Raw genomic sequence first — 16,534 nt, 5'->3', positions numbered from 1 at the left:
GCTTTGATACTTTTCAAAAAAAAATATGATTAAAAAGACTATAATCTGGGGCTGGGGCTCAGTGGCAGAGTGCTTGCCTCGCATGTGTGAGGCACTGGGTCCGATCCTCAGCACCACATAAAAACAAATAAAATAAAGATTCATATATGTATGTGTATATATATATATATATATATATATATATACACACACACATATATATAAATATACACACACATATATATATATAGTTCAGAGTCTCTTATTTTTAAAAAAAGACTATAATCTATTAATTTAATGATTAAAAACTTACATTTTAGAAAATAAAAAAATAATTCCAAAAGGCTTTATTCTGCCAAAAAGCATTATCTCTGAGAATAATCACTGTTAAAGTAAGTTGGACATCAATTTTATACCAACGGGTGAATCTTGAAAGAAAAACAGAGCCCTTTGGGTGAACTATTTGTGTGGGAACCCACAAAATGTAACTAAACATAAAAGTAGCCAGCTATAAACCCTGATCTTGAGAAGGCTAATTTCAACACAGAGGCTGTGGACAATGTCCCAGACTACATAGCAAAACAATGGAGGACAGAACATCCTCAAGTGGCCCTGGGCTTAAAGGACAAAGGCCTTCCATTGACTCCTCCAGTGCAGACACAGGCTATATAATAAGAGGATCTTCACATTTAACAAACGAAGCAGCGTTCTGGGCTGCACCTATGGAAATCCGGTTACCTGGCAACATTCTATCAAGGAATCAAAACTGTAAGTACTGTTATCTCTCTACTTGAGATAGCCACTGTGAATACATCTCCTAACACCAAGTAAAACCCAAACTGAAATGTGCGTTTGCGTACACTCAGGTGTCTATTTGGCACAGTCACACTAGATGAGAAACTAATAACAGCAAATGCACTGAGAACTGATGTATGCATCTTAACTGGACATTATCTTCAGAATGACTTATCAAGAAATGACATCTATGCTTCTGCAAACCAATAATGGTAGCTAATACCCAATTTACAGTTAGTGAAACTTTTTTTTAAGAGAGAGAGAATTTTTTAATATTTATTTTTTAGTTTTTGGTGGACACAACATCTTTTATTTTATTTTTATGTGGTGCTGAGGATCCAACCCAGCACCCCTTGTATGCCAGGCAAGCATGCTACCGCTTAAGCCACATTCCCAGCCCCAATTAGTGAAACTAATTGTCTCCCTCATAGACAGCTGTGAACAAGATATCCCCACTCCTACACTTGTGCAACTCACTTCCAGACCTAAAGGCACAATTTTATATTGTCTTTATTAAATTCCTCACAGGTTTTGGTGTAATGTTCTACCCTACTAAAACTTACTTACATTTTGATTTGCTCTTTTAAAATATTAGTCATTTCTTACAAATCCATTTGAAGTATAAATTAGAGAACATTCTTTCTAAGTGATCATCTAAATTATTTATAAGAACATTGAATGAAGCCAGACACAGTGGTGCACACCCGTAATCCCAGCAACCTGGGAGAATGAGGCAGGAGGATCAAGGCCAACCTCAGCAACCCTGTCTCAAAATAAAAAATTAAGCCGGGCAGGCTGAGGCAGGAAGATTGTGTGTTCAAAGCCAGCCTCAGCCAAAGCAAGACACTAAGCAATTCAGTGAGACCCTGTCTCTAAATAAAATACAAAATAGGGCTGGGATGTGGCTCAGTGGTTAAGTACCTCTGGGTTCAATCCCTGGGACCAAAAAAAAAAGAACTTTCCCTCATCAATTATTTGGTTATTCTGAAATATAGTTTGTACAGAAAAGGCAAGAGAAATGCCCGATTCCTTCCCTTTACCAATCTTCAAAGCAATAAGCAAGGACTCAATCAACCACTAATGCAATGAATAAGGTTTAGAAGGTTTTTTTAAAAAATTATTATTGATATACTTAACGTGTTTTATTCTTTTAGTTATAATTCTTAAGGCTCAAACTGTTCCATCTCAGGTTGGTGTTAAGCCCCTCCCTTCTAGATGACTCCTATGGCCCTTTCAAAGACCTCACTGGTCCTTTGCAGCTTCCTTGCTTTCTGGCACAAGATGTTCCCACCTCACCTGTACATTTGCTGCTCTAGACCTAGAGCTGACCTGTCCCCCAAGGAACTGATTCCATTTAGTGAGGGGTGGTACCCAGAAAGCCACTGTCTGTGCACAGGGTCTTCACTGCTTCTTCTTCTTCTTCTTTTAAATATTTTTTAATTGTTGACAGACCTTTATTTTATTCATTTATTTGTATGTGGTGCTGAGAATCGAACCCAATGCTTCACATATGCAAGCCAACTATCACTGAGCCACAACCCTAGCCCATCTTCACTGCTTCTTGACTCTTCAGTGGAAAGAACTAAGAAATACAAATGTTTTAAAAAATCACAAGTTCATATGTTCATATGCAACTCCCTCTCTTTACACTCACGCTAAAGATCTTGGTTCCTAGTGATACTAATATAATTATCCATTTACTTTATCCTATAATAGATTGAAATGACAACATCCAGGGGCTGGGGATGTGGCTCAGTTGGTAGACCCCTTGCCTAGCAAGCCTTGGGTTCAATCCTTAGCACCACAAAAAATAAAAAACACTTCAAAAGACATGTATTTTCAGTTAACAATAAAATACTGACTGCATTTAAGAACTTTGCGAAATTTCACATGGTTACATGACCACCTTGACACAGAGCTTGATTCATTTGTTTCAGTTTTCCACTTTATTTAACTTTATTATTTAAAACAATTACATGGTTAAAAGTCATAACTATATATACCAAAGTTCATTCACAGATACATCTCCAGCATCCTGTTACACTTTCTCCCAAGGAAACCATTTTAATTAGTTTTTGGTTTGTCCTTGTATTGTTCCTTTTGGGGCCAAATATATCTCTTTAGCTACATATTAGACATATATATTCTATTTTATTCCTTTTTTAATACCATTTTCTTTCTCTTAAATTCATGAAGATTATTGGTAGCAGGTTGACTATCATAGCTGTCAGTTTTTCTCCTTCTCCAAGATAAAACTCTGGTTCCAAACTAAAGGCTGCATTCAATGACACAGTGTCTACACTTTTCCTTACTGTTATTTTCCCCTCTTCTAAACAGGTTTACACAATTACTTTCAAATCTAAAGATCATGTTACTTGATAAAGAATATATATTTTTTCCATCTCCTGTTAATATCACACAATATTTTCCAAGAAACTAGCTTATCCCTTCCCTTTCTCATGGAAAATACATCAAACTACACAAAACCCATTTACTATGTACTGTATACTCTGGTAACATCACTCAACAAAATAAAGCATACCTTGGGAACACTGTGCTTTCCGTGAAATGCGGTGGCCCATTCACCATGTACAATCCTTCTGATCCTCGGACTAAAGAACATGAAAGAACCAACACATTACCCTTTGCTAATAAAGGGTAGATTATATTTGTAAATATTTTTAAAAAGCAAAAGTTTTCAAGATAGTAAGGAAATCATTAAACACTTAGCTGTACCAGAGAATGTTATCATTAAAAGGGTATACACCATGACATAAAGCCATCAATTCAGAGGCAGCAGGTGTGTAGCAGCTGGGAGCCTGTGGATGTGGCGCTCTCTGAACCTCTGCTTCGTCTATAAAACAGAAACACTGGCATACAGCGGAGCTACATGCTTTATATAAAATACCATAAAATGCAGCACATGTTTAAAGTTCTTAGATCACAAACTATTGTTCATCTATTTGCAGTCTCCCAAACTAAGAACAAGTAGAATGAAACACACTCATTCACTAATCCCAATGACAGTAATATATAAAAAATTTAAATGGGAACAAAGTTCAAGAACAAATAAGCAAATAAAACATTTGGAGCACTAACTATTTTTCAAAAGGGCTGAATTGGATGCATCTAAAGCTGACTCAAATATACAGACTGATTCATTCAACAGATGTTTACTAAAAGGAAAACCCCTTCCCAGGCTTTGGGTTGAGTACTGGAGACACAAGAGGGAGGAAAACCTGTCTCATGCCTGACTTCATTGAACTCAGTCTACAGTGAGCAAATGATTACCACAGACTGAGAACTACAAAGGAAAACATATGGTATCAGAGGGCACGACAGGGAACTCTGCCCCCAAACTAGAAGACAGGGAAAGTGTTCTTGAGCTAGTCCCCAGATGCTAGGAGCAGGAGGATGAACAGCAGTTAACAGGAAGGAGAACAAGGCCACATACAGAACCCCCATGCCAGAGAAAAGGCAGTGCACCAGAAGAAGGGACAAAGGCCTGAGCGGCTGGAAGAAGCTGAAAATAGGGCTCAGGGCTCAGACCACAAAGAAGACTGAGCTCAGCAATGTTGGTTTATCTTAAGAATGCTGGGGGCTGGGGCTGGGGCTCTGTGGTAGAGCACTTGCCTAGCACATGTGAGGCCCTCGGTTTGATCCTCAGCACCATATAAAAGTAAATAAATAAACTAAAGGCATTCTGTCCATATACAACTATAAATAAATAAATGCTCAAGAGATTTAGGTGGATCATTAAAATTTGATTTGCATTTTGAAAAGGTCAATCTAGTACACTGTAGAAAGTGAACAGGAAAGGATTAAGAGTGGACTGGACATGGGGAAACTATTTTAAATGCTTCTGTTGAGTCCCACAGGAGATTAGGGAAACCCAGACCATGGTGGGACAGTACAGATGATACCTTGGTATGCAATAGTTAGGAGAAAAAAACTAACAGAATTGGGAATGAGTTGGTATCTTTCCTAGAATTCTTGCTAGCCGCAACAGTATAAAAGCTGAAGAAAAGATAGTTACCGAGTCCCTGGCGACCATTACATCTAGCTATTCAGACATCTCCCAGCCTTCTCTAGGTTACTGGGAAAGCAGCAGAGTTACAGTTAGGGCAAGCCTTGGCTCCAGTTCTGATCCCTACTGCCTTCCTCTTCTGGAGAAGAGTCAAATCAAAGTTATTAGAATATTATATTCTCCCTAGTGATTAACTAGCTCAAATTTCAGGTATCCAATGGTCCCAAAGAACTACTAGCGAACAACAATAAACCCATGTCTTAATGGAGCTCCCAACTTAGTGGAGGGAGAGTAAATAGGTGATACACAGAGCACTGAACAAGGACACCTCCAAGTACAGAGCTGGACCCCTTACTGTTGCATGTGTGGAACACCCTACTGAGAGGTGTTGGGAAACAACTGCCCCTGTGAGTCAGCACTAGAACAGGCCCGGGCCCAGCAAAGTGCTCTTCATATTTCAGGACCCAACTCCCGCCACCAGGTACCTATAAGTCTGTGACATGGCCCCTGCGTAGCTGTACTGGGGTTAAAATAAGTAAGCATCTATCACTGCTTTCAAGAGAGTGATTTAGAAAAAGTTTGGTCTCTTGCTATAATTTTAATTATACAGTAAAGATATTTATTCTAAAATTCTCAAATGACATTTACAAAATTTCTTAGTACTACACACATACTCAAAATCTGAATAAGAATTTTGTTTAATAAATACTATTGTACCAGTCAAAATTTATACATTTTCTTGTGCCAGAAAATGTTTTCCTAAATTTAAAGACTATGAACTGTTTTTTCCTTCTTCCTTCCTTTAATTTTTTTAATTTTAAAACATTAAAACTTTTAAAATTTTTTATTTTTAATTTTTTGTGATCCTGAGGATTGAACCCAGGGCCTTGCTCATGGTAAACTAAGCACACTCTACCATGGAGATACATTCCCAGCCTAAAGTTTAGTTCTTTAGCATTAAAATTTACTCACCACATGAGCAAAGAAGTGCTATTTTTCATTATTAAATTAATCATCTGCTGCAATATTTCATATGATACATTAGGATTTAGAAGAGAATAGGCCATTATTTTCTTAATACTATAAATGAAGTTCTAACAGACATTGGGGGAATTAACCAAAAGTGAATTTTTCAAATTAGAAAGTTTATAATTATCAGATTACACTCTAATCCTATACTACATACAATTTTGCCAGCATAATGAGGGTCTTCTCATAAGTTGTAGTAAAACCTAACACGTTAAGAGCGCTCTCTCAGAATTAACACATGGGTCCAGGATGCCTAAATGGCACATTGTCAGTGTAGCCCCAGTTAATTAGAAAATGCTGATGAGGGCTGGGGTTATGGCTCAGCAGTTGAGCACTTGCATAGCACTTGCATAGCACATGGGAGGCCCTGGGTTCAATCCTCTGCACCACATAAAAATGAATAAAATAAAGGTATTGTGTCCAACTACAACTAAAAAATATTAAAAAAAAAGAAAATGCTGATGAAATCAAAATTATGTTCTAAGGACCCTAACTACTGACACCAAGAACACAGGCCTGCCTGAACTTTTGGGCAAAAAAAATAAAGCAAAAATCTTCTCCCCGGCTCATCTTGGCTTCCTGTGTGCTAGTGGTAATTGTAACTAGTAGTCATTTGATGATTTTGATGTTACACAAAGTTTACTTAAGGGAAAATTCAAAGATCTTATCCATTACTAAAGTGGCATCTACACCCCGGATTTCATGAAGATTATCTTTCTGGCTATAGCAGCGGGAAGTCTCAGGCTATTCTGGGCAACCAGTAGGTTTTCCTTTTCTAAAATTTGTTTTTCAGACCTATGTCCCAAACTAATACAGGGAGAAAATCACAATGGAGTAGTGAGAAAAACAAAAAACACTCGAGTCACAATTTTCCTTGTAGAATATTCACCCAAATCTTAGAAGGCACACATGACATTTTTAGTGTCAGTGTGGAGAGTGACATGTCCTTCCCATTCAAGAAACTAAATTTCATGGGGTCTCCAATTTTTGGTTTTGGTATGTTTCTGGAGACGAAAAATAATAAGTCAAATTAATCAACTGCTTTTCAACATACATATGTTCACATTCTAAATAAACGCAACTTTAAAAGCAAAAATCCAAAGATTATGTTTCTATAATTGTATTTATACAACATTCATGAAATGACAAAACTACAGTGACACAGGACAGGGCAACGATTGTTAGGCATTAATGCTGGAAGAAGGACTTCACTATAAAGGGCACCACAGGAATTTCTTGCTGGTGACAGAACAGTTCTATATTCTGACAATGGTGGTTGTATGAATTTATATATGATAAAATTTCTTAGTACTACACACACACTCAAAATCTGAATAAGAAATTTTGTTTAATAAATACTATTGTACCAGTCAAATTCCTAGGTTTGATGATTCACTACAGTTATACAGGTTATCACTGGAGAAAGCTGGGTGAAAGGTACATAGAACTCTACTGTTTTTACAACTTCTCTGAGTCTTAAATTACATACAAATTTTAAAAACTTCTAAAAAATGCAACATCATTTTGGTTATACTTTGTTTAAAGTACAGCCAAAAAAAAAGGAAACAAATCAAATGAAAGTTTTTCAACATTTCCCAAGAATAATTTTGGTTGGAAATATTGGATAAAATTGTAAAGTTATAATCAAATATCAAAAAGACCAAGATTTTTGTACAAAGGTAAAAACATATCCTATGAGACAACAATACAAACCAAAGCTACTATTAAGTTGATGATCTATCAATGATCATTAAACTAGGCATTCTTTGCACATAATATTTCACAGGAGAATTCAAAATAAAAATCATATTGGATTATCATAGTTTTGTTCATACATATAAACCACTTAAAACAACAGGTTTATTTCATATCTTGCTATATTGAAGCCTAACATTTTGGACCTATAAGAAACTTTATTAGATTAAATAACCAGTTTGCATAATTTCCTTATAAAAATGTGAATAAATGGATACATAAATTTACTAGGAAAAACAAATTCAGTTCATAGGAGAATATAAACTGTTTTACAAATTAATAAAAGCAAAAACAAATATGGATGCAAAACAAACTTTTCCAAAACTGCAACAATTTTATTCTTTACAAAACTTTAATAAAAAATCACTTGAGTTAATATTTGAAGGTGAAACAGTGAGCAGAATGTGAAACTAGCTTGAGAGCGTATGTTCACACTTGATGTGATCTGGGGTTTGATGATTTACTTCTTTAGTAAAAGAGGATCAGCAAACAGAATGGAATAGTTCTAAAACAATAAATATTAGAGTTTGACACAGTAACTGTTTAAAAAACAATAATTACAACAACTATTGTATCTACATAATCTTTTCTAAGCTTACCAGCCTTTTTGAGGCTCATACAATTTATTACTCTAGGCCTGAGTTAGAATTAGAAAAACCCTGGGCTTCAACAAACAGAGTCATATGTCAAGGATATGGTGATTCTTAAAATATACTTTTCCCACCTGTTATATTTGCTGAACTACATATCAATTTAGAAAAATGACTCAATTTTAAGTAAATTATTTCAATGACCTCATCTAGGCAAGCTGCTTAGACATCAAGAATTTTATGGGGCTGGGGATGTGGCTCAAGCAGTAGCGTGCTCGCCTGGCATGCGTGCGGCCCAGGTTCGATCCTCAGCACCACATACAAACAAAGACGTTATGTCCGCCAAAAACTAAAAAAATAAATATTAAAATTCTCTCTCTCTCTCTTAAAAAAATTTTTCTTGTAGTGGGCTGGGGATATAGCTCAGTTAGTAGAGTGCTTGTCTCGCATGCACAAGGCCCTGGGTTCAATCCCCAGAACCACACACACACACACACACACACACAAAAAAGAATTTCTTATACTGTGGGGGCTGGGGTTTTGGCTCAGTGGTAGAACACTTGCCTAGCACATGCTAGGCCCTGGGTTCAATTCTCAGCACCACATAAAAATAATCAATCGATAAAATAAAGGTATTGTGTCCAGGTATAACTAAAAAAAATAATAAAAAAAAAGAATAAGAATTTCTTGTAATGGATGTTGTTATTTTTACATACCCAGCACCAAGCCCCTCTTTTTTAGGCCACACTAATACAGGTGAGCATACAATTTGGTCCTGACTTCTTATGAAAAACTAATACACAAATGAGTAAGAGACGAGACAAGACAAGCCAAAGATGGCAGCCTTTAGATTTGCTGGGACCAGTGGCAAAAATATTCTCTTTCCTTTGGAGGTGCCCGAGCTGGCTGATGTCAGCCTGAGAACAAACGAATCTAGAAGGAACAGGGCCTGCAGATGAAGACAGATTTTTGGAGTCATGCGACTAACTGAATCCAGTAGTATGGAAGCTATTAGGTTATGTGAGTTTTGAAAATCTCCCTTTCTCACCTGCCCTTTTTTTTTGGGGGGGGGGGGGGCGGCGGGGGTTCTCGTCATTTCCAACTAAAAGTTGTGACTAATAAAATTTACTGGATAACCTCCAAATTATTCACAGCTCTAAGATCCTATGAATCTAATTTAACAAAAGAGTTTGGAAGTTAAAAAAAAATCTATTATTAAATGAAATACCCCAACTAAGAATGTTTACAATATTAAACAGTGTGTTTTAGTGACAGAAAAGGGAGCATGAAGTGGAATAATGCGCATAAAATCGTCACTCTGCCATCCGCAGTATGACTCTGATGAAGTAAAGTAATGCCTCTGGCCTCCAAGAATATGAGTATATGAGAGGCAGACTGAACAAAAACCTGTAAGCTCTTACAAAATCCTTATGTATAGGTATTGTAAGAAAACTGTCATTCTTGGTAAATTTGACAAGAAATAAACGAGCTACCCTTCATTAATTTATTCCTCCACTACACATTTAGAGTGCCTATTGCTTTTCAGGTTCAGTTCTAGGTACTGAGAAGGCAGGAATGAATAATACTCTGCTCTTAACATCAAGAAGCACAGTGGCACCCACCTGTCATCCCAGCAGCTCAGGAGGCTGAGGCAGGAGGATCCCAAGTTCAAACCCAGCCTCAGCAATAGGGGAGGCAGTAAGCAACTCAGTAAGACCCTGTCTCTAAATAAAGTACAAAATAGGGCAGGGATGTGGCTCAGTGGTCTACTGCCCTTGAGTTCAAATCCTCCACACCCAAAAAACAAACAAACAAAAAAAAAGAAACTAAGGGTCTAGCACAACTGGATAATTATCCTATGTAAAAAGTGGAGAAAAAAAAAAAGTACACATGGAGTTCAGAAATAGTTCAGGGAGTGACTGACTATATGGGAACAAAGAGAAAAGCCTTCACAGAGCAATGATATCTGAAACTAACTTTAATAGATGAAAAGAGGTTTACCAAATCAACAAAAGGTCAAAATAGTCCTAAGCTGAAGAATAGATTGTAAGAAGTGAGGTACCACTTTTTACAGATTTTTTAAATCCACTAATTTTTAACTAGAGTTCAAATAGCCATTTAGTATTCAAAAATTATACAGTTAGATTTGTGAGGCTAGGGAAATCATTTAATTACGTAATTATGCCATTTAAATAGTCTCAGCCCAGTATTTTATCAGACTATAGTCAGCATTTGATAAATGTTGGGTGAATGAATTGTGGTACTCCATTGTACAGGAGTGGGCATGGATCTTAAAATGCTGAATGGCAAGAATGGCAATAAGTGCAAAAAGCTTTTTCTTTGTTTGTTTTGTTTTCCTTTTGTTGGTGTTGACACTGTGTCTTGCTAGGTTGCTGAGGCTGGCCTCAAACATTCAATCCTCCTGCCTCGGCCCTGGGGTCGCTGAGATTGCAGGTGTGCAGCATTGCGTCCAGCAGAGCAAAAGCATTTTATGGCTCCCTTTGGTTCGGAGGAAATGACCCCCCTCCTCCAGAGCAGACTCTTGTCTTCACGCCTTCTCCTTTCCTGCTACACGGTGACCATGACTTAAGACCTGTTTCCCTTCCCACGCCCTCTCCTTCACACTGACATCAAGTCCCGCCCAGCACTGTCCGAATCCTCATCTTCAACAGTACAAACGAGTTCAGCTTCAAAACCCCAGGAGCCGTGTAACATTCTACTTCCAAAACGTCCACAACCGTCTCCACGTCATGTCGGCCAGAGGTCTCCATCGCGCACTGGTAGGAGCCTCGAGGAGCGCGAGCGACACGGGCCCCCGGCCGCAGCCCCACCAGGGCCAGGAGCGCGCCGTCGGAGCTCCGCGGGCCCCGGGGGCTCAAGGCTTGTCTCCGAACGCGGTGCCCGCAACAGCAGCACTGCAGCCCGCATCAAGCCCACCGAGTGCCGCTCCCGCTGCTGAAGCGGCCGGAGCGCAGGGAGGAGGGCGGACGGCAGCTGGGAGGGGGACACCAGCGTAAAGGGCCTGACTTCCGACTGCTACGCGGTGGACCAAGAAGCCCGGGTGATGGGCCAGGCACTCCGCAAGCCATGAGAAAGCGCGGGTCGGACTCCAGGGACCGCCGGCTGGCTCTCCAGAGCAAAGACCCAGACAGACCACGCCCAAGAAAAGGAGTCCCCCGCTAGTTCGGAACTCACCTGTCAACAGAGGCGTGGAAGGCGCCATCTTGTCCCGGAAAAAGAAACCCGTGCGCTGGGGTGAGAGTTCAACGAGGGCCGAACCCGGCCCCTACACGTCTCCCCAGGCGTGGAGGCTGCGAGCGAGTGCTTCCGGGGCCGCCAGCCTCGGGGCCGACTCACTTCCGGCGGCGAGGCGCGCACGCGCAGCTCGGCGACGCCTCCTGCTTGAGCGTGAAGGGCCGGCCGCGCCGGCGCTCGCCCTCCGTCTCCCGCGGGCGGAGTTCGCACTTCCGCGGGGCGGAGCCCGCCCAGTGCTGACGTTGGCAGCCGAACCCGAAGTAGTTCGAGGCGGCGGGCTGCACCGTCCGGTTGTTGCGTCGGCTTCCTCTTTCTCTCCACGCTCCCGGCGGCCCGCTCCGTGCTCCCGCGCGCCCTGCTGGCCCGACCCGCCGACCCGACGCCGTCAGCTCGCGCCCCGCGCTCGTCGCGCCCAGATCCAGCGGCCGCCGCCGGCGCCCGTCCCGAGCGCCTCCTGCCCGCGGCGGCGCGGGCTCCGGGAGCCGAGCCTCATAGCGGCCCGGGAGGCGAGCGAGCGAGGCCGAGGGGCGGCCGGGCGGAGGCGGCGCCGCGAAGATGGTTGCCAAGCAGCGGATCCGGATGGCCAACGAGAAGCACAGCAAGAACATCACGCAGCGCGGCAACGTCGCCAAGACCTCGGTGAGCTGGGCGGGCGGGCGGGCGGGGGCCGGCCGGGGCCGAGGAGGGGGCGGGAGCGGGCCGGGGAGGGGGCCGGGGCCGGGGGAGAGCGGGCCGGGGGAGAGCGGGCCGGGGCGGGCGGGCTCGGCCCACGGCACCCGGCCGGCGGCGCCTCTGACCGGGTTTCCCATTGCAGAGAAACGCCCCCGAGGAGAAGGCGTCGGTGGGACCCTGGCTACTGGCTCTCTTCATCTTTGTCGTCTGCGGCTCCGGTAGGTGCGGGGCGGCCTGCCGTCGGGGGGAGGGCTCGCGGCCGTCCAGCTCCGACCCCGGTTTCTGGCCAGCGGCGGCGCCGAGCGGAGTGCCCGCGACTTCTCCGCGCTCCGTCGGTGCTCGGAGACCAGAGGCCAGGTCCGTGGTGATGGTCAGGCTGGCGGACATTTAAGGCTAAACAAAAAGAAACGCGCACAGAAGGAGAACTTGGACTGTGTGCGATTTCATTGTCACTTGCAGAGAGACTTCCCGACGTGCACTCCTGGTGTTAGGACTTGATTTGACCATATCCGAATCTAATGTCCAAAAGGTGGCACGTTTTATGAAAGTAAAGTTAATCCAGAGACGTGTTTCTGTGTAGAGAACATGTACCCGCTTGGCAATTTAATTGGTGAGACAAGTGCTTTTATGTTAATAAAAGGAACGTTTGACATATGGCAAGAAAGATTAGTTACCAGGGCAGCCTGCTGTTAGAGTAATAGGCACTTGCCTCTGCAAATGAGTTACAGAATGGCCTTTTTCATTTATTATCTTATTATGCCCACTGTTCATATTGAGGTAAATGATTCTGTTTTCCACATTCTAATGTTTCTGAGATTTCTGTTTAACATTTTGCTTTGCCTTTCTCCTAAACCTACCAATTGGAAGCTTTCCTGATAAATGGCTGAGAGCCAAACAGTTTATATAACCCAAAGATGATTGAATTTCAGCTTTGTGAGAATGGGGAAACATGCATATGTTATTGGCCAGGGCTTTAAAGGATGCTTAATTATTTAGGAATAAGTCAAAATCATTCTATCTAGAAAAACCTGTGTACGCTGGTGTTTTAAGTTCTTTTTATTTTTATTTATTTATTTTTTGGTACCATGGATTGAATTCAGGGGCACTCGACCACTGAGCCACATCCTTAGCCCTTTTAAAAGAGGGTCTCACTGAGTTGCTCAGCGCCTTGCTTTTGATGAGGCTGACTTTGAACTGACAGTCTTCCTGCCTCAGCTTCCCAGGCTGGCTTTAAGTTCTTTCTAAAATGATTTCCTATGTGCAGGCTCATTTGGACACTTAACATAAAATTTAGGGAAGCTAGGATTTAAAAAATAACTTGAGGGGCTGGGGATGTGGCTCAAACGGTAGTGCGCTTGCCTGGCATGCATGTGGCCCGGGTTCGATCCTCAGCACCACATACAAACAAAGATGCTGTGTCCGCCAAGAACTTAAAAAAAAAATAAAATGTTAGAATTCTCTCTCTCTCTCCCTCTCTCTTTATAAAAGTAAAAAATAAATAAAAATTAACTTGATTTGGGAATGTTGCTTCACGGTAGATCATCTGCCTAGCTTGTGGGAGGCCTTCAGTTCATTTCCTAGCACTGGAAAATAATAAAACTATGAGCATTTAATTGTTTTATTTGTTAAGATAGGCCTGTCTTCTTACAGTGAAGCTAGATAGCTTTTGCAAATGATTATAAGAGTATCCTCAGATTCTTAACTACCTTAATAGGTAATTTTGCAGTTGCTAGGTGTATTTTATTCAAAGCTTGTTTTAACATTTTGTTCTTTCTCTTCACAGCAATTTTCCAGATTATTCAGAGTATCAGGATGGGCATGTGAAGTCACTCACCTTAAGATGTTTCCATTCTCCTGTGAATTTTAACTTGAACTCATTCCTGATGTTTGATACCCTGGTTAAAACCGATTCAGTAAAGCATCCTGCCTCAGAATGACTTTCATAGCATCCTTCATGTGTCATTCCAAGGTTTATCACGAGTCATTCCAGGTTTTCTAGTTCATACCACAGTGCCTTGCAAAAAGCACCACATGAATAAAGCAATAAAATTTGATTGTTAAACTACAGTAGTGGACCCTACTTAGTATGAAGTGTAAGTTTTTTTTTTTTTAATGTGGTTGTTAAAACAGTATGCAGTATGAATAATTAGATTAAATTTGTGTAGACAGAGTCTAGATTTTGTTAACTCTAACATGTAAAGTGTAGTTAGCTTAATTTAAAATTTGGAATCTTGAGTTTTTTATATAGCTAGGCACTTTATTACTCTTGAATCAAAAGCACACTCCATTATAGGGTCATGTAACTGTCCTGTAATAAGGTGCTTATAAATGGAACACAGCCTAGTTTTACCATAACAATTAGCATCCAAAATTTTTGAAAAGCTTCTGAATGCATAATACAAGCAGAGATGCTTATATATAAGCCACATCTATTTTCATGATATTGTTTCTATTACACTACCTTGGATTTTGCATGAGTGAGCATAATGTAAGATCCCATTTTTAGGGGAAAAAAAAATAAAGCATTTTGTAACTTAATCAGTCACTGAGGTTTCACTAAAAATTACCATGGTGGAGTGAAGTCAGGGAAGGTTTATGTCACATTGATTTCACCAGGATTATTTTAATATATCAAAGGAGTTTACTATGTTAGACAAAATTTTAAGGAAAAATGCTACTAGAAATTTATGTGTCATCAAGACCTACCATTGAGTCCAGTGTGCCATAAGACATCTTAGCATATTTATAGCACTTTTTAATACCAAAAAAGGCACATCAACTAATAAGTTCCACTTAAGGTTTGAAAGCGTTTTTTCTAGGTTTATAATTAAAATGCCCTTAGGATGGGTACTAGATATATCAGTGTATAGTGGCATTTGAAATTAAATGGGTTTACTGATAAGGATCAGTCTTCAGTCTTCCCTTATATGATTTTATAGGTCATGATTGATCAGATTTTCTTCTTATTAATAGTAAGGGTGAGGGTGATAAGGCAGATTCTGTGTTTTCTAGTACTGTTGAAAACTGCAAGTGTTGGCTCTACTTAGCCATAACTTGGTGCAAAAAGCCTGAGCAGTGTGTGTGTACTAATGAATTGGTAGAAGGCTGCTTATATTTGCTTTGTTAATCGCCTCAGGATATCTCTTTTAAAATAAGCTGTTTTAAGAGGAACAGAAGGGAAATCTGCTACCTAATATATACACAGTGCAAACCTCATAGGGGACTCTGGACATACCCTCGTGGAAGGAGGAGAGTAAAGGGGAGGAGTGGTTAAGGGCATCTAGGAACTTAACTGCTCCCCTACGAGAGGAATTGGCCAACCTTGGGCCAGCAGGTTTTTAGCTGAACTTTACCTGCCTTTCTCACCCAGTAAATCAATCCCTATACTTGTTTTCCTCTTTGAAACAAGTCTTGGTTACCTAATTCTATTTTATTGTAACTTTGAAAATGAAAGTTACTGCTCTAAATTCATAGCAGGTGCCTTACTCTTTGCTTGAATCAAATCATTCCGTATCAAACTTGCCCTTGGTTTACTATAGATAATTGGCATTAAGGTGGTTTTTGGTTTTGTTTTTTAATGTACAATATTTTTAATTTGTTAAGTTGCTATAGCTGGCAATCATTTCACATATGTAAAATTGCATTCCCTTTGTATTTCATGTGTAATTTGCCAATTGAGTGCGTTTTATATTCAGGTTGGATTATGCATGTTTGGGTAAATGAAAGCTGTGTCTATTTGATTTATCGTTTAAAAATAAAGTTCCCTGGATATTTGATGCTTTTCTTCTCAAAGAAAATGATTTTACAGAGTTCTTATCTGAGTGTATTCTCTTCCATTTAAGTTAAAAGAATAATACCTAGAGGCACAGATATAAGATTTGTAAGAAGGGGCTAGCGGGCTGGGGTTGTGGCTCATTGGTAAAGCGTTTGCCTAGCATGTAAGGTACTGGGTTGGGTTCTCAGTACCACATAAATTAATTAATTTGTTAATTAAAGTATTTTTAAAAAGTGACTAAAAAGAAAAATATATAAGAAGTAAAATGAATTAAGAACTTTTTTTACTTACAGTATTTTCATTTCATTACCCAAGTCTGATTCAAGGAAAAAGTACAATTCTTTGATCTCCTTTCTCAGTTCAATTTACAGATCATCTGATGTTGAGCACAACTTGAGAATAAGTGCTTACTTGGGGTTGTCCCCATCATCTATTTACTCTGATTTTTGCTCTAATACTTCAGGAGTTGTCAAGTATTAGAGCATCTGTTAGGTTATATATAATGTTGCTCAAACTAAATGGGCTTCCAAAATAAGATTCTCATTGTAACAGGGTGCACATACTAGATTTTAACTAACATTAAACATGTACATGTACATTCACCCGCAGAGCCGTGTATTCTCACTGAGGTTACTTAGGTTCTGTTGGCCCAAAGGA

General features: G+C 40.3%; 2 protein-coding genes across 4 annotated transcripts in view; one reads left to right on the top strand and one right to left on the bottom strand.

The window, feature by feature from the left end:
* Eif2a (eukaryotic translation initiation factor 2A) overlaps positions 1–11,470 on the bottom strand; it is a 31,729-nt gene extending 20,259 nt beyond the window's left edge. The window contains exons 1-2 of one of the 3 annotated variants that reach the window (XM_076867247.1): positions 11,371–11,470; positions 3,317–3,386 (exon numbers count right to left, since the gene is read on the bottom strand). In XM_076867247.1, coding sequence (XP_076723362.1) covers positions 3,317–3,386; positions 11,371–11,398 — 98 coding nt within the window. In that variant the 5' untranslated portion in view covers positions 11,399–11,470. The remainder of the gene's footprint in view (positions 1–3,316; positions 3,387–11,370) is intronic. The other 2 variants (XM_076867248.1, XM_076867249.1) reach the window with 2 other exon arrangements.
* Positions 11,471–11,577: 107 nt separating this feature from the next.
* On the top strand, positions 11,578–14,169 carry Serp1 (stress associated endoplasmic reticulum protein 1). The gene is made up of 3 exons (XM_076867250.1): positions 11,578–12,069; positions 12,245–12,320; positions 13,886–14,169. Exons 1-3 carry the CDS (start codon positions 11,986–11,988, stop codon positions 13,924–13,926), a joined length of 201 nt encoding a protein of 66 aa, XP_076723365.1. The 5' UTR covers positions 11,578–11,985; the 3' UTR covers positions 13,927–14,169.
* The last annotated feature ends 2,365 nt before the right edge of the window (positions 14,170–16,534 follow it).

This window comes from Callospermophilus lateralis, chromosome 10, assembly GCF_048772815.1.
Source record: "Callospermophilus lateralis isolate mCalLat2 chromosome 10, mCalLat2.hap1, whole genome shotgun sequence".
Classification (NCBI taxonomy): Eukaryota; Metazoa; Chordata; class Mammalia; order Rodentia; family Sciuridae; genus Callospermophilus; species Callospermophilus lateralis.
This window is presented reverse-complemented; position numbering and strand designations above follow the sequence as displayed.

Coding starts and splice junctions, on each gene's coding strand:
- Serp1 (XM_076867250.1), top strand. CDS start 11,986: ATGGTTGCCAAGCAGCGGATCCGGATGGCCAACGAGAAGCACAGCAAG. Junction 12,070..12,244: donor GCAACGTCGCCAAGACCTCG/GTGAGCTGGGCG, acceptor TTCCCATTGCAG/AGAAACGCCCCCGAGGAGAA. Junction 12,321..13,885: donor CTTTGTCGTCTGCGGCTCCG/GTAGGTGCGGGG, acceptor TTCTCTTCACAG/CAATTTTCCAGATTATTCAG.